Source organism: Hippoglossus stenolepis, chromosome 20, assembly GCF_022539355.2.
Source record: "Hippoglossus stenolepis isolate QCI-W04-F060 chromosome 20, HSTE1.2, whole genome shotgun sequence".
Taxonomy (NCBI): Eukaryota; Metazoa; Chordata; class Actinopteri; order Pleuronectiformes; family Pleuronectidae; genus Hippoglossus; species Hippoglossus stenolepis.
In genome coordinates, this window is record NC_061502.1 from 8,349,631 (window position 1) to 8,367,638 (window position 18,008).

Sequence of the window (18,008 nt, forward strand, 5' to 3'; positions counted from 1 at the left end):
CCACAATGAGAATACAAAATTAAGAGCTAACAGCAAACTCAGCAGGGTCAAGTAACCACTGTATTGGATTTATAGAGCCAATTGGTTGCAGCTTGCACAAATTGAACTGCATAATCAATGACTGAGTACCCTGCATGCCATTTAGTCAGAATAATGCATGTGTGGCTTTGGCAATCTTTTAGAAAGAAACATAGCAGCCATTAAGTGATGCACTGGAAGAACAACACCAGCTAAGAACCTTATTCAAACTTACATACAAGCCACAAATGTGAACAGTGATAAAGCAAATTCACCCTAAAACAGTCAAATTGGGGCAAAAAAACACTGCTTCACTGCAGATACACCAGGTAGGATGAACGCAACGTTTTCTATCTTGACTCTGCACCATAGACATAAACATCCAGCCCGCAAACAATAAAATGTGACAGTATATTGCACAAGTGTTTGAGGAGGACTAACTAATGACAAGACATTTTGACGTAGCTCAGGCAAATTAAAGTAGCAGCATCACAAGCCGAGAAACAGTTCATTCCAGGCGTTCTAAGAAATGTTTTGATGATATTTCACTCAGACGAGAACCACTGTGAACTCCAGACGTGTGTCACATGGATGAGAACATGGAATTTACTGCGCCGATTACCTCCACTGAATCTGCTCTGACTTATTTGTTCCCACAGGGACACCTGACACCTTCTCTTTGATGTAGGCCTCTCAATTTTAAGTCCTCGACTACATGGGCACTTTCACAATACAGAGAAGGGGTTTATCTCTCGGGGGGCTCCCTTCAGGAATGATTTGTTGATGATCTGATTTTCATCCCAGGGAGCATATAGCTGCTTAAATAAATGCTTCTGTGGCTGGGTACAGAGGCAACCTGATGATGGAGCCGCGGCCTAATCTCTGAGATGAAAGCAGAAAAGTCTGTGAGAAGCTTGCGTTTCTGGGCCAATCTACTAAACTCAGATTCAAAAGTGTGCTCCATGTGCGTGTATGTAAGATGTTCTGAGGAAAAGTTCAAATGTAAACAGGATGAGTGGATGTGGATCATCCTGTGAATGCTGTTTCGCCTGCAAGGATTCCACTAATTAATGCATCTTTTTCTTATTCACCTGCAAGAGGTGGCTGAAGTTTCACATTCAGGACGCGGGGATCCTCTGTTATGTCACAGATGAAAGCCTAGTCCCACGTCATCCTTAATCCTGCAGCTTAGTAATAGCAGTTGATTTAACAGTATGAAAGTCAATTTCCTCATGCATTATGTTCCATCTGTGCAGGTCTTATAACAAGACAGCTTTTTTCACTGACGGTAAAATTGCCTGTCTTGCGTATTAATCTTCAAAGTAGTTTTGGAGCATTTCACCGTGTGTAACATATGTCAGGTTCATAAATAAAAAGTTCCCTCTACACTAAATGTTTGCTAAAAGCAGTACTTTGCTATTAATGAGCTCCAGCAAGATCAAATGTTTCTCTGCCTCTTGTGATTCTCAGGTGAGGAGCAGCTTGAAAAAATAAATATTTTCCTAATAATGGCCAATCTGGCAGCAGCGGCCCTAACCCTGCCGATCTTGTTTAATTGGTGTTAGCCACTTTTTGATTCTATGTATTTTAATTAATGGTTTCAAACTTGCCTTTAGCATTGTCCTTGACCGTCTTAAAGTAGCCTGACTGATAATATCTGAGAAATCTGATTGTCTGTGATTGGTAGGTCAAACTGCCAAGCTTCAGATCTGAAGGACATTTGTTAAGACTATAAATTAATTACATTTCAATTTGTAATATGATTAACACGGTAATTCTAATATGAATTACAAAACAAACATTAATAGCATGCATTGCATGGCTGGAATTTTTAATCTCTGAACAAATGACGAGACAAGCAGAAGATAATATCTAAAATGTACAATCATAAAAAAAATATTTGAGGCCCCTGATATATTATACACATCCATTTCATCTATTATTTTGTGACAGTGCACATTGTAACTGAAAGCTCTTGTATCCCTAGTTTTACGCTTCACCTATAATTCAATTTCTTTGTCATTGCTAACACTGGATGCTGGAAGTGTTCGATATTAAACAAAGAAACAAAGAAACAATCAAATAAATAAATAGACATGAAGTGATCATATAAAAACAGTGTACAGCAGTTTTTTCCAGTTACAGATTTTAGATATTTTTTAAATAATTTGCTTTCATTTTAATTATACTGCAATTATACTGCAAATTTTAACAGAATAATGAACAGATAATTTTGAGTTATTCTGAAATAGAGGCTGCAAATGTAAATTAAACAAATTAAACGTAAATTAAAATATCTTATATAACTTAAGATGGTGGTGCATGCTTCCTCCTAACTAGTGTGATTGGCTTTGTGTGCTTAGGGTCAGTGTGAGCAGAAGCTGCCGAGAGGTAAATTCAGAGTTGACACCCTATAAATGTTGTCTGAGAAAGATACACAACTCTGAAAAGTATTTTCTCTTATATAGCAAACAGGAGATAGATTTGCTCGTGTGTACTTGTTGAGCTCAGTAAAGGAGATTGAGGGTAAGGGGGCAAACTCTGGTGAGAACTCCACTTTCATGAAAAATTATTTTATTGCCATTGGGGAAAATACGATTATTAAGTAAAAAAAAAACTCTAAAATGATTCTAAAAGGATGAGACCAAAGGCAAATTGATGAAATACAAATTCATATTGAGTTGAGTTTTAAATATTTACCACATTATTTAACTATGTATTTGTTCTTTTTTTTAAACATTTTTTAAAATATATTCTTCTCTCTGTTTTTTAAAATGTTATTTCATATTGAACACTTTGGGGTTCTGTACATTACACACGCATGCATTCTCACCTCGCACAACAATGGTGGTGGACTTCTTCGCCGGGTTTCCCACATTGTTGCTGGCCACGCAGCTGTACACCCCCGCCTCATCTGAGGAGATGGCGGGCAGCGTGAGCGTACCCCCCTTCACTACGCTCCTCTGCGGCAGGCTTTCATTACTGCTGAGCCAGGTGAGCATGGGGGGAGGCTCCCCGCCTGTGGTGATGCACACCAGCGATACCGTCTGGCCAGGATTGACCACGATGGGATCCTCCACCAGCAGCTTGATGGATGGGGAGGCTGTGGAGGAAGAGAGTGTGGAGCCTAAGAATGACTGGCAGAAGATGGACAACTTTGGCAGTTATGACAATTATAGTATAACTCTGCTGAGAAAGAGCACAGCACTTCATCCGCCTTTTCTACCTTTATGAAGGCAGCTTTGTGCATTGTTGGGTGGAGCTTTGGGTTTCCAGTAGAAATGCGTCTTACCTGTCTTATTGGTGAGTCTGAAGATGACACTGCGGTCGGGGATCCCACACACATTTCTGACGGAGGCGACGCAGCTGTAGTTTGCGTAGTCCTGAGGCCGCAGGTTCTTCAGCTTGAGAATCTTCGTTTCCCCCTGCAGCTCAGATCAAACCAATACTGGTATGAAAATGTGTGTAAAAAACATCAACGGAAGCAAGTAGAAGACATCAAAAGGCCAAAAAGCTCAACGGGAGGGTCAAAGAGATGAATATATACAGTTTTAATGAAGCCAAAAGTAAAAAGAAAAGGCAGCAAAATGTAAGAATATTCCTCTAAAATCACGATTAAAAGTTTCTTTAATTTTTCAAGAAAAAGATTTGTCATCTTGCCGACATGTGGATTACCCTTCATTCTATGTCCCTGCAAACAGCTACTGAGCTGTGGATGGTTCAGCGGGGGAACACTCCACAAAAACAAGCGTTGACACAGAATTTGTGTTTGATTCCAGCCGGGCCTGTCAGCCGTGAGCCCCCAGGAGGGTACGATGACAATGTGAACCTCTGATCTGACTGACTCTAGCGTGAGGGCGCAGGGCAGATTAAAACACGAGTCAGCCTCACGCTGGGGCAGTCCACACAACATGGCAATCACTCGCATCTTTCTAACCCCTTCGTAGCCAGTGAGGCTCAGGGATACGTTAATTGTATTAGATTAGCCATGCAGCCCACACTCCACTTCCTTTCTTCCTTTCTGTCACCCCCTCTGCTTGGGAGCAGATATAGTTAGATGAGGTCTCTGGGATTCAGCCTTTACTCACAGCAGGGGGTTACGGAAGGCCGGGAAGGCGGGGGGGCAGATTGGAAGGAAAATCTATTTGAGAAAATGCAAGGGGCAGAGAAGGAATGGAAAGGACAAACACATTAAACCGAATTGGAAAGGGGGAATTGACAGGACATATTGATGGAGAGATTGAACGCTAAAGCGCACAGGAGCTTCGGGAACAGGATGCCTGGCTGTCGGTAAAGGGCAAAGGAATTATAGAGGAATTTATTGTCGCTGTCACGAGGAAATATTTTATCTCCAGCTTTGTTTTTCCCTTCATTTTAGGGATTACATGTATATATATATATATATATAAATTTAAAAAAAATTAAACCTAAACTTTCATAGCAGCAGGGAAAGTTGTTGACTGCATAAGGGCCAAGAAAATGATTTGAGCAGCTGAACCAAAGAGTGAAAGACACATTTCATTACAGACATGATTGTGATGTGCACTTCAGCTCGGAGATGAGCATTATGTTGTTAGCTGGGGTTTGAATTGTTACCGTCCCATGATCAAGACAACATGCAACAATAGAACATCACACATCAAGAACCCCCCCAGCATAAATGACTATTGATACAAGCTGAGGGTCTGATGAGAGATGAAATTGCTCCATTACACTTTTGATAATTACCCTACTTTGACACACTTTGGGGCGAGAATTATGTAGTGATAGGTGGAAGTGAAAGAGCAGAAAGGACGGGGTGTTTACTCTAAAAGCAATGCTCTGGTCCTCATTTAATCATGAACCAGTTCTACACACAGATTTCAAAATGCCACCTCTGCATTTCTACAGGAACAGCGGGAATATAAAAAACATTTGTTGGGCTGCGTTCCAGTGAAGTCTGAATAAAGAATAACAGAGGGAGGGAAGGCAGAAAGGCAAATTAAACAGTCCTGGACTGAAACAGTCTCAATGTGACCTAATAGGCTTGATTTGGGTCAATTGTGAATTTGTTAATTGTCTCCGGATATTTCAGCCCAATTTGACCATATCACTGAAAAATATGTTATTAGCCATTTATAATAGCACATTAGCAGGAGTTTAGTCAGGATTTATTTAGGGTTGGACTGCATAAAGCTAATCTCTGGGCTTGGGTAGCTCTCAAAGTTTCAGACCCAATTAAAGCTTTAATAGAGGGCAGGATGAAAGATCGAGGAAAAGAGCAAAGATGAATGAAGAGCGGGACGGAGATGGGAGGAGCGTCTGATGAGGCCCAGTTGTTCAGCTTCCTCAGTCCCCTACACCCACTCCATTAGTTCCCAGCCATCTTTCTCCATTTGGCCAAACATCAATTTCACTTCCTTTTCCCCTCCCTCTCTCTTCCTCTCTGTGTTTCCAAAAGCCCTTTTCCCCCTTTTGCACGTCTCTTTCTCTGTCTCGTAGATTTACACCCTCTCTGATGCCCAATCCCCAAATCACATTCAATTCAATCAATTCAAAAACTACAATTCCCTCACTAGTGACAGAACAATCCCACGAAGTCTCTTTGTTGACTGCACGAGGTCTGCTCTAGACCAAAGCCTCTCCGTTTTTCAGATTGTAAAGAAAATCCACTTGCTCTGTTTAACTGATTGGGAAGGGAACCCAAATCTTCCTGCTTCTGCAAAGACTGTGAATCAGAGGCAGTGAAGCCGATATTGCTTTTCATGGCGGTTAATGAGAACAACTTTCACTATGCCACAGCACAGCGAGGGGTAGTGTCTGGGTTTGAGGTACAAACCCCCCCAAGTGCTACAGAGTCTTATTCCCAAAACATGAAGGCAGCGCTATTATAACAGTACTTCACATAGTAATATGTAACCTTTGTAAGAAGTGTTGATTAATTAACTACCAACTGTGACTGACTCATCACTGTAGTGAAACACAGGAAGACTTGATAAAGGTCAACATTTACATATTTGTAGAGTCTGTTTATAGCCCTTTAGAATATGTACGCATGATTCACAATGTCTCATAGTACTGTGCATTAGAATTTTGATTTATGGTGAAAGAAATTGGACGCAGAATTTGGTCTGTACTTCCTCCAGTGTTTGCCTTTCACAAATGAAGAACGCAGCAGGACAATCTCCGGTCAGATGTGTCCACAAGAACACAGAGGGTGGCGCAGCGAGCAGGAGGTAATGTATACATTGTGCAGCGGATATTGTTATTCTCCTTTACAACACATCAACACCGCGCCTCTCGGTTCTCACTGTCTTACTAAGTTGACCTGTTTGTCAGCCTGCCTCCTGAGATATTTGTATTCTTTAAGTTTTTTTAGGTTTTGCATCTGTCATCAACGTACTCACTCGCACGTGGTGAATCCTCCGGAGCATTCTCTGCTGTGTTGTCACATGGGCTCACCTCAACATTATCCAGAGTTTCTACTAGAGGGCTGGCTGGAGAAACTCCGGGGAAAGTCCAGAGCCTCGTATTTGGCCATTTGTGTTCTAACATAATAAACTGTAGTGTAAAGCACTTTGACTGGTCATCACAGACAATTTAGCTCCTCCTGAGAATGTGCACTGCATGTCTGAAAGCAGCTTATGAAACACTACTTTATAAGCATTTTTTTATTTTTATTGTAATGCAGTACACAGGATCACCAGTCACGGAGGTGGACGGATATTGTTCATATCAGCAAAGTTCTAAAACCCAATTCGTATGCTCTTATCCTCCACATTGCCTCTGGCTTACCTGCGTGAAAAATGGCTCGTAGATCTCCACGCCCTTGTCCGAGCCCTGCGTCAGGACCTCCCTCCCGCGGTGCCAGCTGTAGCGGACAGGCGGGTTGGAATTGGCCACGCAGCGGAGGAACACGGTCCTCTCGTAGTAGAACTGTTCCTTAGCCTCGCCTATACTCTGATGCACGGTCACCACCGGGTCGTCAAGGTCTGCGAGAGGAGCACACACACAGAGCGGGGGAAACAGTCAATAAACACTTTTCTGCGAGTTGTTCAATTGATGAAGTCGATCATTTCTTACAAATCAATCAATCATGCTCATCACATTCCAGGCAGAAATGAAGTGTGCATTTCCTCAGCTGTTGTAGTGAATACAAAGAAAGCAGCTATGAGATGTTTGTACTCTGTGATTACACGAGCAACCCCCCCCCCCCAATCAAGATGTTAACCTAAGGGGTCAGGATTCTCATTGCATTATGACGGCCAGTTATTGGCATGTTCACACAGGTCGATGAGTGAGAGGAGGTGAGAGGCCGACTACTTGAACTACTTTAGTCAATAGGAGACAACCCAAGGGCACATTGACTTCCCAGTCAAAGAGCAAACCATGTTCCAAGTCTCTCTCCATCGTGCCCTTCAACCATGAGCGAGGGTGACAAATACAGTGCACAAAATTACGTCTCATCTCCATCACTTCAATGAATATTGTTTGGCCTCCGGATTCTGGCACTGCGACGTGACGCATCTGCTGTCCTACTCATTTCCCAGCAGATCTGATGGGAGTTTTTTACACCAACACTAGACAGTTGGTTATTTGAGAAAGAGCTTGTGGTTGATTAAATGGATTCAAAGTTAATCATCTTACCCGGCTATCACATTAAGCCTTGGCAAATGGCATTCATCATAGCTGTGGTGTCTGTTAGCATGCTAATACTCGCCTTTTAGATTATGTCCATTTTCACCCTCACAGATCATGGGGAGCGAGCTGTTTCCCTTTCATCTCCCACCAAGATGCAATTAGTTTTTAACAGGAGCAAAAATGCAATTTAAGGGATATGATTGAGAGACACTAATGCAAGTTATCCCTAATGCCCAAATTCTAGCAGATAAAGGCTGACCGTTAAAGGAAAAAAGAAAAGTGGTTGAGTGTATTAAAGAGTGAGTAAGTATATCAGTGATTGAGCAACAAGGTGGATGATTGAATGATTGAAGGAGCTGCTGTGTGAGTATGCGAGTGCAAACAGCTTACAGTAAATGAATATCCAAATCCATAACGATTATAAGCCTCCAGAGAAAAAAACTGCACATGCCTGAGGTATTATTAATGGATGAATTCATCACTTTTAATTCAGTGGCTGCCCACCCCTGGATTTGCTGAGGATCAGATCCTAATCAAGGTGCCTGTGGGCCACAGAGCACAGCATCCGGCCCTGACGCGCCGGCCAAAGAATGCTGATTCCTAGGTTTCATTAAAGACATGTTCTGCCCTACAGCTCCTTAATCAAAATCTAGCAGCGGTCAATACTTCATCCAGGATCCATTACAGTGTCTCAGGTAAGAGCAATTACCTTGAGGGGGGTGGAGAAAAAAACAGGGGAGGGAGCAGACAACGCATCGGAGAAGACGGAGCGATAGTGGGGATATTTTAGAGAAGCAGATTGCCCTAAATAAATACACTGATTCATTACAGAGGAGGAGGAGGAGGAGAGTATGAATCCTGCATCTTATCTCTGACTTTCCCCAGCATATGTCTCATCTGTTTCCTGCATCAAACAGTCAATTTACCAAGTGTGGCAGAAATGGAGTGATTCATTGACAGGCCTATCTGCTGCGGGAAAACATGTGTCTCTGAGAGCTGGGCCTGATAGGAGGTTGTGTTTTTTTCACCCCCTTGTGGTGACAAGAGTGTGAGTGTGTGTATCTGTATGTTTGCGTATTAGGCGAGGAGCGGTTTGAGCTATTAAAAGGGCTAAAATGATATGCAGAGAAGGAGTGGATGCAAGGAGCGCAAAGTGATAAATATGGAAATATGGAAATGTACGCACTAGATTAAAATTTGATGAATTTCAAACAAAATTCCACCTCCACCATCACTCTTTCCCCTGTAAGGATGTTCCGTGTGTGTGTGTGTGTGTGTGTGTGTGTGTGTGTGTGTGTGCATGTGTGTGCATGCATGTGTCACCCTTGTGCAATTAGCTTCTGAAGTCACGCTTGACTGATTGTGAAGCTTAAATCCCAGAGCCCAGAGGAAAAGTGCGGTGTGCAGGCAGCCTGCGCCAGAGTTGTTAGGGTTTGTAATTGCAGGTTTATAGGTTCACGGGCCGGTAAATCTGTCCATGTACAGCTAAACGCTCCAGCGAGCTAACCTTAGCATCACTCCTGTTCAATCACGGCAAGTCACAAAGCTCTGAGTTGCTCTGATATCAAGACAGGGTGGGGGGGTGGGGGGGCGGGGCAGCGTGACACACGGAAGTGGGAACGCGAGACACAAGGCAATGCTTGAGTCAGATGAAGTCTGGCAAGAAAAGCAGGGAAAGGTATAATATCCATTTTTACTCCATGTCATTTCTGATTCTCTGGATCTCGAACAAAATCTAAAGATGCTGATTTTCCCGTTTGAATAGCAGACATTAGATTCCTACTTGATGGACCTACCAAAACATTTGTTGGACAAATAGGCACAAGTGAGTGCTTTGGATGAAAGAGAAGATGGAGACTAAAGAAGGTGCTTCATTATCACATCAAACCTTAGCTCTTTCCTTTCATGTCCTCCAACCCTCTCCCCCAAAAAAATGAGCAGACACCTGCACAAAAACTCACACTCATTACCTCACTCCACTTACCATCACACAGCCACCTACACACACGCACGCACACGTAGACACCGGCATCCCAACACACACTTTTTGGGGGGCTGTCTCTCGGGTGTTACTCTAATATAGGTTTGTCTATTTTTTTCTCCACTTTGATGTCCTCCGCTCTCTCCGCCTGATGTTGCTGAAGTCGCCTGGGAAGCGAACACCTATCAGGCTCCCGAACGTCAGCAGTGAGTGACAGAGGCCCCGCGATTAATTTCATCTAATCACCGTCCCGGCTTGATTACCAGTGGGAGCCGCTGATCTGAATGACATTCGTGCAACGCCTTTAATGAGTGAACAGCCCCGTGATGTCAAAAGATGCGCAATTTGCTTATTATTTTTGCAGCAAGGGCGGAAGACAGAGGGGGAGGGGAGACAATCAGAGGGACAGGAGGGTCGAGAGCGTAAAAACTTTTAAATTGCCGCTGTCCAGATGCAGGGTTAATGGGGTGATGATACTGTATAGCAGCTGTCTCCCATACTCATTCTGAATAAGGACGACTCGCTGTCTTTGTGGTGCTTTTTTTCGCAGAAATATGAGCACGAGGCAGAAGTGATTAAAGAAGTTATTACCTGGCAGCTTGCCTTGTGAAGGGTCTCACCTTCAAGCCTCGTTTTTAGAAGCCGTGGTCTAAAAGCAAATCATTAAAAAAAGGGGAAGAGACACCTCCACATAAATACCAAATAATATGTGAACTTTTTTTACATATTGAGACTGGCTTCTGAAAATGTGTCTCCGCTCAGATTAAATGCCCATCAAACGGTGTCTGTGGAGTTTGATTGATTTTTCTATTTTCTTTTTTAAAATATCACTACCACCTTCAGATGAATAACAAGCGCGATAATGTGCAGAGAGAGCACTGGATATGATATTCAAGCGTCAGCGATAATTCCCTGCTAATGCATAATGCATGGGATTAATGCACTGTAAGGAGACCTTAAAACTGCAAACAATATGCAACATCAGTAGATTGTGTGTAAACACAGTACATCAAACGAGACAGCAAAAATAAAGCATGTTACAGATGGCGTGCAATTTCAGTTTGCTGAATGGGGCACTTAAACGCATTTCATTTATGTGGGTCAAAGGGTTACTGAGCCATGTTGGTGATGTATAACATCCTGCTCGTTTGGAGGCCTCTGATGGAAAACATGAACACCACGAGTAATTTACTGTCAGGACATTTCCTTTCCCTCCATCTCGCAGCCCCTTAGCTACAGTGACCTCTATCTCATGGTGACACTCCTTCATAACTAGCTCCTGCTCGCCGTATCTATCCGCCGTCAGCTGCTGCCTCATACTTAAGTGGGATAGTGGTGGAGGACAGATGTGATGGGAGAGTGGGTGAGGGCACGGCGCATCTATTTCTGCAATGACTTCGTGCTGACAATGGTGCCTGTGTAACGAAGATATCTCAGTAAACTGAATATCATTCCCTGAGACACGAGGTGCGAGCGCGAGCGGCTTCACGTGCTGCAGCGCTCCCCGTGCTGTCACTGGGACTAAAGGAGGCCGAGGGGAGAATCCAGGGAGGAGCACGCTCAGGCGGGTGTGTCATACCTGAGTGTGACAGCACACATTTCTCCGTTGAAAAATACCAGAGGTAACTGGACAAGTCATGCAAGGAGGTAGCTAAGTGCATCTCACGCACATAATTTAGATGGTAACACACACATGGCTGAAGATCCAGTGTTGACTGATGTCTTCTGGAGCCATAAGTCATCAGTCAACGATGTCATGACTGATTATTTCTTGTCACCAAGATGTAGAGTACAGTGACAGTCAGAACATCCCTTCTGAAATCACCCCACGTATGTGAATGCATTATGCTCACATGCGCACAAGATTACTGAGAATAAGCAGATTAGGATATTAATTTGAAGTATTTAAAACATCATATGACTAATGCTGAGACTAGCCAGTGCTTATCTGGAGGAAGGTTATGGCTTAAGATTTGTAATTTTTTTTTAACGCTTATAGATTGATTATGGTTAAATTTGTAAGGTTGTCAAATATCTACCTTGCAGGAGTAATTGGCTATTTTGGGAAATATGGTTATTTCACGAGTTTTTAAATCATGAGGTTATAGGATACTGTGTAAAATCATAACAATTTGACACCTGAGCAAACATATTTAACTTTAATTACAGAAGTTAATATTGTTTTGGATAGGAAAAATATTTAATTCATAAATGTACAGTACAATAAAATATTTTCGTAATTTTGTTTTTGTGAATAAGAAACAATCATGCCTAGAAATTATGTTAAGATCATGTTGTTTTTGGAAATAAATCCTAAACTTATGTTAGAATGAATTTGTTATATTTTTAAAATATAATACAAATAGATGGTGAGTACATGCATGTTTTGGGGGATTTTGCATTCAATCAGAAGCTTTGCACTTAATCATGTGATCCCTGTTTTATTAAAACAATGTACAAACATTATTCAAATGTTTTTAATGAATGGTGTGATACAGGTGTTGGACAAGCTGGGTTAAGGTTTGTAAAGGGCAACACACCAGCCCTGCCATAGCTGCTGCTTGGCATGCCTCAGTGCTGATGTAAAACAAGTGCTGAATTATTCATTAGGCATTTCCACATTCCTGTTTTAACTTGAACTTAAATTTCTACTGAAGGAAGCTGCTTTCCTCTCTTTCTTTATAAAATCTCCTGTACTTGACTTCCGCAGCCCCATATACACACACACACACACACACACACACACACACACACACACACACACACACACACACACACACACACACACACACACACACACACACACACACACACACACACCTCTGAGGCCACAGTCATCAGGCCTGGTTAAGTGTAATCACCGCCAATTAAAGCGGCAATGCAGAATGGAGTCAATGGAGCGATAGTGAACGATATAGCATGATACAGTGTTGGTAGTAGAGTAGCTAAAATGGAAATAGAGGACACTGGTCTCGTTAGTATTGGGAGAAGGTGCTCTAATGTACAGTAAAGTGGGCTCGTCCCCTCAAGCTACTGGCAGCTAATGCGTAAGGAAACGCTTTAGATAATATGCAGCATGGATGCATTGTATTTGTGCTATAAACTACAGACTTCTGATTGCATATTTACCCTTTAAGTCAGTGCAATGTAAATGCAGGATGTTTAGCCTTGTGGATGATGTTCCCCTCCAGCCAGATGAAGTCATCCTGCGGTTTAACTGTGGTGTTTAAACGTTTCTTAAAGAGCTGGAGCTTTGTTCAGGGAAGCTGCAGCCCGCCCAGGACTGCTGCGTGTCCATCTTCCTCAGTGACAGCCCTTTTCCAATGATGCTGTCTTTCGAGGAACACTGCACGTCCGCAGGTGTGTGTGCACAGGAGCAGTGTGTGTATGCGTGTGCACAGGTGGACAATGCGTGTGACAAATGGAGGGGCAGACATCAGCAGCCTCATGGAAGAGCATGTAACCCCTCACTTCCTCCTGGTGATGGAGATGAGGAAATAATGAGGACCAGTTCTCCTGTGTATGTGTGTTTGTGTGCGTACGTGCATGTGTGTGTGTGTGTGTGGTGATAAGTAGTAATGAATCTCCTCTTCATCCTCTCCCTCAGACAGTGGCGTCTGCCTCAGCATATCTCCTCTCTAATTCATCTCACTAGAAGACAAGGAGGCCACAGACCACTGGTCAAAACAAAACCACCACCCCCACCTAGAAACCATCCATTGAGCACTGGTGACATAATGGTTTTGTGGTTTCAGCCTAATGACTTTCTTCTTTGTTGGGGCTGGACAAATGGGGAAATCTTTCATGAATGATGGCTTGAAGGCATTTTCTTTACATTAAAAGGAGAATAAATATATGCCTATACATGTATATAATACTACTGCTTTTTTCATACTTGATACCAATAATAGCATCGAGTGTCTACTTAGAAACTAATGAATTAAGTGCAAATAAAGCATAGAGGCTAGAGAGGGATACTTGGCTTATAAAAGTGTGTGTGTTTGCAATAACATACTGTAGTAAATGACTGTAATGAATGAATAGGAAGAGGTTTAAAAGAATTCCACGTGTTGTGTTCAAATGCCGGCCTCCAGTTGGCTACCGCTTTTTTTGACCATTGACGTAATGTCTGAATTACAAGCCAACGCTCCGAAGACTTCTGTTTCCGAAGCTTCTGTTCTATTGTTGCCAACCAGTGAGTCACAGCAACCTCATATCGCATCAGTGACTTTATATATTTATGAATGTGTTTGCCATTACATCAAATTAACTACTTTCTTTAACATATAAGTCATTGGTTAACACTCAAGAATGAACCCTCACTGCATTATGTCCCGTCTCAACACTCCGTTATGGAGTAATGAGCACATTTTCATGCATGCCTCAAGTGTTCTGTATAACACTACATTTCATATAATCATTACTGAGTCTCTTTTTCTTTTCCGTCGTCTCATATCCCCCCATCTCCTCATAAAGAAGAAAAATAAATCAGTAAACAACTATTTGATTACTTGTCTCCTTGGTGATTTGCACAAAGTAAATCTGTGCATATTTGTTTAAAACACTATTCTTCAACAGAATTTTGCCTGAGAACATTTCAAGAATTTTATTCTCATGAGACGCTTTCAAACGTTGTATAAGTCACAGGCAGCCATTAAATGCTGAAGTACAATTTTCAGTAATTTAATGAGTAGAATTCAAGATATATTATTGTCTTGAAATGGCATGAATTATATAATTCAGGAGTGCAATAACATCTGGCACAAAAGACGATTCATAAATATAAAAGAAGCAACTTGGACAAAAACAAAATAAGAAATCATGAAAGCAATTATTTTTTCTGAGTTAAAAGAAAATGACACAAAATAGTAGAGTGGCGTGTCCTTCGGGGTGGTCCCTTCTTTGCTGAATGCCTGTCAGATCACAGCCAGGTCATTGCTGACAAGCATGGTAGCGACTGTCAAAAAAAGGAAATTAGATGTGGAATGTTGCGCTTTCCAAGAGAAATGGACAAAGACAAGCCAGCGTGTTTGAAGGGACACACTCAGTGATGAAAAAGGTCAAACCTTGAGTGTCATTAGAGCTGGGAACAAAGAACAAATGCCAGCTAAATGCATCTGGCTGAGTTTGGGGCTCTCCAAAAAGCACCTTTCATATAAGCAGATTCTGACAGGCACAATGTTGCCCAGGCACGTTTTGTGGTGAGTGAGCTAATAGCTTAGAAGCTAAAGACTTTTAGAAGGAGCCTTGTTGCTACTGCAGAGCTGATAAGGACATTTTAAGGATTTATGCAAACAAATACCATCCAACTAGTCTTTTTGTATGTGGGATTACTGCAGATGTGGATGCCAATACAAGTGGCCGAAAGGAGCTTTCTCCTTTGGGTGGCTGGGCTCAGCCTTAGAGAAAGGGTGTGGAGTTAGGACATTCAGAGCCGCTGCTCCTTTATGTTGAAAAGGGGCAGTTTTCAGGATGCCTCTTGGGCGCCTTCCATTCAAGGTTTTACCTGGCATGACCAACTGGGAGGAGAACAAGGGCCGACCCAGAACTGGAGGGGTTACATATTCTATCTGGCCTGAGGATGCTTCAGGTTCCCCAGCAGGAGATGGAAAGGGAGAGGGATGTCTAGAGCACCCTGCTTAGTTCACAGCCTCCATGACCTGAATTCAGGTCAGTTTTGATTATCATCTGAGATCTTTTAGCTCACCAAAAAAAAGCATTTCCTGGTAGGGGTTAGTGTGTATGTGTTGAATAATTTAGTATGACCCACAAAGGATGATATAAAAATTGGAATGGCCCTTGTTAAGAAAAAGGTTCAACACCCCTATTTGGAAGATTGTCCATATCCAAAATACAGGTGGAAAGATAAATATGAGCAAGCTGTCAGTACATCATCTCTGGCCTTTCCTTACCCGGGGAGAAATTGTTGTAGATAAGAATTAAATTCTACAAGGCATAATCACATTAGCATTTTTACACAACAAAAACACACTGTAAACTGTGTTTTAAGCTCCTGATGAGGAGAAAAACAGAGGCTAGAGACGAGGTGGACTTCACTACTCTGATTAAGGGCCCCTCCTCAAAACAAGTCCTTGAAAGAATAATGGGCAGTCTTGAACTGGCTTTACCTCCATTAACCACACCAGCAAACATTTACATAATGTTCACATAATGTGCTGATTCATTCTATCCTGATTCAAACAAGGCTCCGATAACTCACCCTGGCTGTATCACACCATTCATCACACTAGGTCATTTACATCTAAAAGCACTTTGGAGCCGCGGCACATATATCTCTGTCTACATACATTATGAGATCTTTTGGTAAGATTGTCTAATACATCATCTGGTATCATATAGGATAGCACCATATAGACATACTAGCGTGGTATTCCTCAGTAATTTCTGGCACATAAGTGTTTGTCGTATGAAAACTAAGGATTAAGGTGTCACGTGAATGTTTGAATTCAATTCTAAAGAGGAGGAAATGTGCTTGAAATTGATTGAATAAAAATGTGATATATTTTCCACCAAGTTAGCTTTTTTTTCCTTTCATTTTCCCATATATGTGTGTCCCATAGACTAAAAACATGCATGTTTGGTGAAATAACCATTTATTAAATAAATCACAGTTTAGCAGCCCTGATTGAAGCACAGGAAACCTGCCATACTCAGATTCAGCCAGATGATGTGCATGAGACTGCAGTCAGTAATACACTACATTTAAAGATTTTGAAAGGTGCTTTCTTTTTTTTAATCAAAGAAAACACAAGAGCTGAAGTGCGAGGAATCAATTAAAGAGTGCTGACATAAGCTCACAGCATTAGTATACCCAGCTAACTGGATTACGGCCCTAAGTAGTATATTTAGACCACTGCAGGCTACTTTCAAGGCCAAGTTTATCATTAGCCAATTACATTAGTTTGTGTGATTACAGGACAGGTAAAAAGCTTTATTCACAACTAGCCCATTGAATAGCATTTCACCACAGTAAGGTGGCTATAAGAGGTAATGCTAACAATAGCTCCTCTTTCACTGCAGCAACCCAAGCAATCTTTACAGAGATACTGTTATGTTGGCTAAAATAAACTTTTCTCTTTAAGGTTATTATTTATACTAAATAAATATGAAGTATGCAAGCCAACAGTCTGATTTCACATTTTTCCTTACTATACATTCCTAGATAGCACAACACTGTTGAACCAATGTTGAATCAATGTTATGTTCAACATTAAAATGTCAACCTCAACCAAAATTGTGGTTCGGATGAAGTTTAATCAATGTCACCTTTCTAACTAGGTGCAGTGTAATCCCAGGAGTAACTACATCTATTAAAAAATGATGGTGTTGGTAACATCCTGTTCTTCTACATGCGTCATCGACAGGTGATGATGCAGATATTTGAAACATGAAGCTGGTCAATTGGAAACATTCAAAATTCAGTTGGAGACGTTTTCCACCCACTGGTGTAGCTGTTGTTAAACATTGTCTATATCTATAATCAAGGATTTATCGTGATTTAAAAGAACAAAATGCATGCATTAATACTCTAATTGTTATCAATATTCAAAGATCATATGGGCAAACAGAAAGGTTTGTAGGAGCAGTAGAGTAAAAGCAGTTACTGGAAGTTGAATTCCCATGTTCTGTTACTCAGGGCGTGTCCAGCTCTGAACCAGTGCATGCTGGGATTGGATTCATAGACTGACTATAAACAGGATAAGCAAAAGTGATGGGCCAATGGATGGATCATCTGTTCGTGTATCCATAACATATATATATAATAAAAGCCTTATACAACCTGCAGAAGGTCCGGCAGTTAAATATGATATATTCATTCAATCGGAGTCATAACTCAACCTAATGAACTTGCCTCGAGCACCTGCTGCATCCAACTGAACCCACTAATCGATAGGCTCCCCTGAGACCACCATCCCACACACTGAGATCCCTATACCACACATATACGCAAATAAATTACCTACTTACTCTAAAAGAGCCTTTCCAGGGTATAAAAACACAAGCACAGAGTGCAAATGAAGTAATGAAGGGATACAGGAGTTAATAGGAACTGTAGCCTCAGTCAAAACTAAATTTTTATCACCATGGTGTGAGAGTCAGGACTTTCTCCAAAACCCCTCTGCTTCTCTTGCTCTGCACACACATTTACTCAGGCACATCACAGCAGGGCAGCCCGGATTGTACACCTGATGAGATAGGGAGCGCCAGTTACACTGACCGACTGGATAATGCAAAGCCTGCACGGCCGCTAAACAAACACCATCAGCTGCTGTTTGGTCTCTGAGCTCCTTCATGAACTCCCTTGATGGAAGGCAAACATAAAGCAGAAACACTTCCCGGAGTCGGCCTCGCACTGCACGTTGCTGCA

At 41.9% G+C, this 18,008-nt stretch overlaps 1 protein-coding gene across 2 annotated transcripts in view; it reads right to left on the reverse strand.

Annotated features, from left to right (window-relative positions):
- LOC118099632 (MAM domain-containing glycosylphosphatidylinositol anchor protein 2) overlaps positions 1-18,008 on the reverse strand; it is a 177,763-nt gene that overhangs the window by 82,740 nt on the left and 77,015 nt on the right. For both annotated transcript variants that reach the window (XM_035144332.2, XM_035144330.2), the window contains exons 4-6: positions 6,793-6,989; positions 3,311-3,443; positions 2,852-3,121 (exon numbers count right to left, since the gene is read on the reverse strand). In XM_035144332.2, coding sequence (XP_035000223.1) covers positions 2,852-3,121; positions 3,311-3,443; positions 6,793-6,989 — 600 coding nt within the window. The remainder of the gene's footprint in view (positions 1-2,851; positions 3,122-3,310; positions 3,444-6,792; positions 6,990-18,008) is intronic.